We start from the raw sequence: 7,496 nt of genomic DNA, 5'->3' as shown, positions 1-7,496 counted from the left end.
CGGCCGCTCCCCGCCCTCGGGAGGGGAGGGCAGGGCAGGGCAGGGCAGGAGGGGCCTTCCCTCCGGGGTGTTCAGCGCGGCGGTGGCGGCCCCGGCCCCTCTGAGGGAGCAGCTGTTGGCGGGAAGCGGGTTTCCCTGTGGGAGGGCCGGGGGCTTGCACAGAGGTATTATCTGTTTGCGGTCTTGGGGCTGGATTGAACACCTTTTAAAAGGCTCTTTAGCCTAAACATAGGCTGTTAAAATCGTGTTTATCATCGTGCTAGCTTCCCACCACAGCGTTTTCTGAGCACAACTGGGTCACTGAAAGGAGTAGCTTGGATATTTTTTTTTTTTCCTAGCTTGTCCTATGAAGAAATATAAACGTTGATCTTTTTGTAGCGTGCCAGGCACATAGTAGAAATTTTGCTGATTAAGCTTTTTGTTGAGGATACGCTTTTCTTGAGGAGACTTTCTTTCAAGGGAGCCTGTTCTCTGTAACCTTTTCTGTTGTTTTGGAAGGAAAAAGAGATTGTCACCTGTCTCCTGTGAAGCTGGACAAAATTTTCACAGTTCTTTATTTCATTTGCACACGTTTGTAATTTATGTTCATGTTTGTAAAAATACGTAAGTGAAGTATTACTCTTTTTTTGCTTTAGGGTGGGCATTGTTGGGTTTTTCTCATCTCCATTTTGGTGAAATGACACTAATGCCTGGTTCTGGGCACTGGTGTACAAGTGGCGCGTTTTGGCTGCCTGGCCTTCCCTGGGAGCTACTGAACCATGCAGGATTTAATTGACATGTGCCATCTTCCAGGATCTGGATGTTTGTGGCAAGGCAGAGGTCAGAACTACTTTAACATCAGGGAAAAGATTTGGATCCCATCCCAGCCTATGCAGAACTCTTTTCATTGCTTCATTTTTGTTAACTTCTGAAAGTTAAACCACTTGTGATTGTTAAAACCAGCGTGGATCCTCAGGAGGAGGCAGTGGAAGGAATGCTGACACAGGCCAGCTATGGGCATTTTGGCCACAGTACTGGTTTTGCTCTCTTGTTCAAGTGATGTGGTGTTATAAATGCTGATGTTTTCACCAGTGTTTTCTCCCAGAGGTGAGAGCAGGAGGGAGAAATGCTAACATGAATACAGTTTGTTTCGTCAACTTTAATGCGACTTTTAAATGTCACCTGTTTTTCACTTACGATTTTTTCTGAGGTGTTCTAACTGGGGTTAACAAGAAACAAAGCCCTTGCTTTCCTTTTAAAGTTGGTTTTAGTGAAAATAAGTTTAGAGCTGCACCATCTTTCTCCTGTAAGTTAGCTTTCTAGGATGCAGAGGGAAGACCAGCAGACTGTTAAGTATCTTCTTTGACATCAGTGTGATGTCATATGCAGTTGTTAGCTTGGATGGAGGATTTCTGAAATTAAGAGAAATCTGGTAGCATTTGCAGTCCATCAGGTAGGACAGATCACCGTAAAATCGTAGTAAGTGCATACTGTAACTCTCTCATTTTTTCTCCTGCTTCTAGATCCTCGGTTATTTCACTCAAGTTAAGTGATGGAAACATCCACTAAAGAAAAAAAAATTACCCTTGGGTCTTTGGCACTCATATTTGTGTGAAAGAATCTAGGATGTTCCAAGAAAACACATCAGCCGATTGCTTAAATATAATAACATCTACTGAAGATGGTGCTTTCCAAAAAAAAGGCCATAGTGCAAGAATCCTTAGCCCAGAAGAAGCCGAGAGACTGGCAAAAGATCAGGTTTTGGTGTCCGAGTTCAAACAACTAAAACTGGAGAAAGAGGCACAAAAGAACTGGGATCTATTTTACAAAAGAAACAGCACCAACTTCTTCAAAGACAGACATTGGACAACCAGAGAGTTTCAAGAGTTAAAAGCATGTCGGGAGGTGAGATCTATACACTTCCTCTGATTGTTTCCAAATAATTTTATAATGCTTATAACAAAGCCATTAGGGTCATTAGCTGTCACATGTTACGTTTGCAGTGCCCTGTGTAGTTTCTCTTAATATCAAAGATACCTCCTCAGGTATCAGATGCATCAGTTTGGTTTCAGTTTATAATTGACCCTTACTGGATACTAAGAACAAAATCTGGAATATTTGTTTTGTGTTCTAAATAGACAGCTTGTGTCTCTGATGTGACATTTTCAGATGCAAGTTGGTGCACTTCAGAACACTCCTTTAAAGAAAAGCATCCAGAATTACAGGCTAATTGCAAAACATCGTTAAGAGGAATAGCCAGATGCATCTGTTGTTCATTATAGCTGAATGAAAGACAAGACAGACATGGTACAACAATCTGTTGATTACTTAAGGGGTAGATGACTAAAGAAATATTAATATATTCTAAAAAGATTTGTAATTTTGCAGAAATCAAGATTTCTGTTTTGTAGTGGCAGATTATCCAATGGATGACTACTTTGGTTTCTGAATCAATGGTAATTAAAATAGATTATAGCTTTTAAAATGCTGATTGAACAATATCTCTGCTCATATCATAAGGAAAACAAAAATGATGTGCTTTATGTTGGATTTCTTCCTCCTCAGTTTGCAGATCAGAAATTGACCATTCTGGAAGCAGGCTGTGGGGTTGGGAACTGCTTGTTTCCACTCTTAGAAGAAGATCTGAATATTTTTGCATATGCCTGTGATTTCTCTCCTAGAGCTGTGGAGTATGTGAAGGTTGGTGTGATATTTGGAACTTCTTTTAGAGTGTCTTTAGAAGCTTCTGAAATGACAAATGACTGGAATGACAGACTTCTCTTGCCTTCTTTTTTGTAAGAAGGGTAGAATAGCTTTTGCCGAAAAATGGAGACTGATCCATTTCAGTGGACCTCCTATGCAAGAAGCCGAATCATTGCTCAAGACCTAGTTTTTGAGCGTCAAGTTGTAGCATTATGATAACACATGGATATTACTTGAATGATTTGTGAAGACTGTGGTTTTTTGGGAGCACTACTATGTCTCTGCTGACTGTGCAGTACAAGTAAAATTTGTTTGGGATGGAAGCTTGCCCTTGATATTTGTGGGGCAGAGGGGTTCCTAAGGAGAATCTTGAAAATAGGGCTATGAAAGTTATTGTTAGGCAAATTTGTAGCCTGATTAGAAATAGGTATGTTTATACTTATTCATAGGTAGGTGGTACTGCAATCCAAAGTTAAGTCTTCCAGCAGGCATGGTGGGGGCTTTGGGCTTTAAAAGTCTCGTGATTTATTAAGTTTGTAATCACAGGTGAATTTCTATATCTGTTATTTGAAAGCATTCTCTTGTGGGACATTTGTGACCAAGAACCACAACACACATACCGCATATCTCATGGGAAAGATGGGAGAAAATATGTGTAGCAAACAGGAGAGGACAGCAGCTCCCTGGGATGCCACAGCTGTGCTGCAAGATGAGGGTGGGCTGAGTGTCTGCCCTAGGTTTTGGATGACTTCGTGGTGTCTGCCTCCACAGCTCTTGCTGAATTTCTTTCTCGCCAAGACCAGCTTTCCTTTTACCCAGCAAAACTCTGGGCTAGAACAGCCTAGCTGCAGGTTATCTGACATGAACCCGAACTGTTCACAGTCTACTTGTAGCTCAAGAGCTGTACTTTGATCACCCTGTAATACAGAATTTCTTTTAATAATATTTCTGTATTTTTAAAGAGTAGAAGCAGCGGTAAAACAGAAGCGGTATGTTTTCTGAACTGTCTTATGCACATTCCTTCTGAAATTCCTGAGAACAGACTATTCTAGTAGTTGTAGTTTCACTGTTGTAGTATGCAGCAAAGGATTTCTGATTGCACCAGTCACCTGTTGGAAGTTAATGTTCTTTTGCCACCGTGTTTTGTGTCGCTCTACTGATCAGTTTCACAAGTTTTTTACTTTTTTGCAATAACAAATGCTGGTAATTTTCAGTGAAAGCATACTCTTTTAATTTCCCTAGAAAAATGCCTTATACAGTACTGAAAGATGTAAAGTGTTCCAGTGTGATCTTACCAAAGATGACCTTCTAGAAAATATACCAGCAGATTCTGTTGATGTTGTCACACTTATATTTGTGCTTTCTGCCATTCATCCTGACAAAATGCATCTTGTCTTGAAGAACATTTACAAGGTAAAACCAGCTGATTTTACAGCCTTTAAAGTACTTTCCTTCTTTTTAGCTTGAAAGTACATTTTTTTTTCCTGAGAAAATAACCCCTCTTGTAATGGTGATCTTTAATACTACATTCCATGGATGTATTTAGTTAGTTCACCTAGTAAACAAGACTAAAATATGTTTTACAATGTTTTTTTTTCTCTCTTGGTATTGTGAAGTTGTTTGGGTTCTGGCCTAATGCATGCCATCGACATCACAAAAGGGTATTTTGAACCTGTGACTTGGGCTCCTGGGTTGTATGCTACAAATAATGTTTATAGATTGCAGAAATGTCTGTGTCGATAAGGTGTGAATGACAGTGAACCAGAACTGACTTCTAGAAGATAGTGACTTGCAGTTAGGATGTTATTGTTATTGCTAAACACACTTGATCTGTGGTGATTTAGAAGTAGGGTGTTCAGAGATCAACATTAATCTAGAGAGACTCATCTCCCTTATATTATACATATTATCATATATCCTTTTTGTTTTATCATCAGTAGTTTGAAAAGGGAATGTTAGATTTTTTGGTATGTCTCCAGCTGTTTTCCAAAGTCAGGAATGGTTCTTAGCTCTTGCACATGAAAAGGCTAATTATTGTTTTCTCTGTGGAGATGCCTGGCTCATTTAACTCGCTTATAGGTTTCTGCACAAATTTGCAAGTGGCAAGTACTCCTTTCTCCTGTAACAAATACAGCTGGTATTTGATGAGGTAGGGAAGTTGCATGCATCAAATGTCTAAAGTCAGCATGGCCAATGACCATGTATTTCTAAATTTTAAACTCTTTATGGCTTGATTTCTTTACCAAAGAGCAATTAAAAACCCAAACCCGCAACCTGTTTTCCTGAATTTGTTCCTTTTTTATTTCTTATTATATTGCAACATTTTTCTTTCTCACGTGAAAAAAGAAATGTCATGGTATTCTAAATTTTATTGTTAACCATTAAGCAAAATCAGGTGCTAGACTCTATACTACCCAACAAAGAAAATGCCCTGTTAGGACTTAATTTTTGTTGTTAAACTGTATATTTTCTTCTTTCCTCTGTATTTGAAAAGTGTTGTAAAAAGCTTATTTAGCTGATTAGCACCCAAACAGGTATCTTGAAACTATTTGCAGTCTGCTGTTCATGGGGAGGCATTTTTAAGAGCGGACAATCCAGTTTATATACAACTTTTTTGTTGCACAGGGAGTGAATTCAATACATATATCACTTCTGTATTGAATGTGGTAGGATACCTTGTCTTAGTTCTATGTGTATGTGTCTGTATGTGTATACAAATAAATATATATATATACATGGCTAAATCCATTTACTTTATTAAAGCACGTATGTATTTTGTGACAGGTATTAAAACCAGGCAAGTGTGTCTTGTTCAGAGACTATGGACTGTATGATCATGCAATGCTCAGGTTTAAATCTGGCAGCAAACTTGGAGAAAACTTTTATGTTAGACAAGATGGGACAAGATCGTATTTTTTTACTGAAGGTAAGACATACTGTAGAGTGCTTTCTTTTCTGTGACTCTTCTGTTTAAACTTGCTTCAGGGAATTGCCAACCTGCCCATGGAAGTTTTGTTTTACACAGATGAACTGTTAAATTGTGGTGTACTTCATTTGCCATCCTTTTTGGGAGGAAGGGGGTATTTAGACTGGCAGGACTTTCTGGAGCACTTTCTTGTTTACAAGCTGCTTCTGCGTGCTATAATGTGCCAAGAGCAGCAGTTTCTGAATTTGCTGAATTTAATTCAGATTTGTTATCTAAGGAAAAAAGACCAATGTTCAGTAAAAGAATTGATCATCTTCATGAAGCAACTAAGTGGTTATGTTGGCATCGTTCTTTTTGCAAGGCTATTCCTGGTGTGCAAGATGAGGTCTACCGAAGAAGTCAGTGACCTCTAAAGCAGAACGATGACTAGAGCACTGAGAAGCTTGTGCACAGATCATGCTGGGATAGCACTGACTAGCTGTGGTCACTCTGTCTTCTGTTTTTCAGTAAAGATGATGCAAAAAGCATTTCCATGTGATACAGTATTTAAACAGTTTTTCGTTTAGTGCTCATAATGCTTTAGGAAGGAAGTTAATTATTGCAGTTTACTGGTGGAGAAATTAAAGTGCAGAGACATGAAGGAATTTGCTTAGACTCTCACAGTGAGTTGGGATTATAGCTTGTCTCTGAACTCCCAATTTCTCATGCTAAACTTCAGTGAACTGTTACTTCCCCTTATCAATTATAGGGCATTGTGTAATAAGAACTGTGTGTTTATTTCGGTGGGGCTCTTTGTTCTTAGTCTAAAGAAAAATACAGCCACTAAAGAGACCGATTTGGAGCCAAGTAAATGTTATTCATATTTTATGACATAATGTATTGCCTAATTGCTTCTGATATATAAAAACCATTAATCTTGTCTGAGCTCTCTCTATTCTTTATAGGACAATGGTGAAATCTAAGATAAGGCAGGCTGTGCTACAGCTTCATTGAAGCATTTCTAGAACTGTTATTTATTGAGTGATTTTTAGTTCTGTTTAAACAATTAGCTCTTACAAAGAGAATGGATGCTAAAGGGAACAAATAAAACTGTGGAATTTTAAATCCCATTTTTATTGTGTGTTAGAATGGCTTCTGAATGAGAAATTCCTTGCTAGTATGCATGTTTGCTTTAGGGGAAGAATTGTGATAGGGAGGAGGAAGAGGAAGGAAGGAGAAAAGAGAGAATTTATCTTATATTGCTCATGCTAGCAAGTGTTTTGCCTTGGGCTGGTCTGTGACTGTCTCATGGACCACCTCTGCTCCCATTTTTAATCATTATGATCTCATTCATCTCACTGATTTTGATATAAATATTGCATAATGCTTGAGAATTCTTTTGTTGCTAGAAACGTGAGTCCCATCATTTCCGCACAGTTTGCAACACATGCTATTTTTCATTTGTTTAGCACTACACTAGTACACCAAGTAATTGCTGCATGGGATGATATGAATGATGCTTATTTATAATATATCTGGCCTCGGATAACAACACTGAGCTTCTTCCATGGGAAAAAAAAAAACATTCTTCTGGTCTTTGAAACAATATTAAATTTGTGGAGGAAGGCATGGTTGTAGTTTTGTGTTATGAAATATGTGCAACTTCCTCACAACGAGACTTTAATAGGTCCACAATTAAGTGCTCTTTATTTATATTTCATTGATGTGGGTCCCCCATTTTACATGAACATACTATGTTTACAACCGGTGCATGTGGCTTCATGATGGGCTTAGGTTGATATAAGCTTGCACTACCACCAAAGTGGGTGTAGGGTCTCACCTTCCTTCCCCAACACACCCCCTCTTCCAGTGCTGGGGTTCCTGCACCCACACAATCAGCTGTTTCGTT

General features: G+C 38.8%; 1 protein-coding gene across 6 annotated transcripts in view; it reads left to right on the top strand.

Moving 5' to 3' along the window:
* METTL6 (methyltransferase 6, tRNA N3-cytidine) overlaps nt 1-7,496 on the top strand; it is a 40,098-nt gene that overhangs the window by 857 nt on the left and 31,745 nt on the right. For 5 of the 6 annotated variants that reach the window (XR_015707481.1, XR_015707482.1, XM_087770196.1 and 2 more), the window contains exons 2-5: nt 1,503-1,884; nt 2,545-2,679; nt 3,925-4,095; nt 5,467-5,608. Coding sequence is in view for 4 of the 6 variants with exons in the window: in XM_087770196.1 (XP_087626322.1) it covers nt 1,606-1,884; nt 2,545-2,679; nt 3,925-4,095; nt 5,467-5,608 (727 nt within the window). In the remaining 2 variants the exon portion in view is untranslated. Of the gene's footprint in view, nt 1-82; nt 165-1,502; nt 1,885-2,544; nt 2,680-3,924; nt 4,096-5,466; nt 5,609-7,496 lie in introns of those variants that run through there. The other variant, XM_087770206.1, reaches the window with a different exon arrangement.

This window comes from Nipponia nippon, unplaced genomic scaffold (assembly GCF_047370975.1).
Source record: "Nipponia nippon isolate SJK-2023a ecotype South Korea unplaced genomic scaffold, ASM4737097v1 scaffold_1, whole genome shotgun sequence".
Classification (NCBI taxonomy): Eukaryota; Metazoa; Chordata; class Aves; order Pelecaniformes; family Threskiornithidae; genus Nipponia; species Nipponia nippon.
This window is presented reverse-complemented; position numbering and strand designations above follow the sequence as displayed.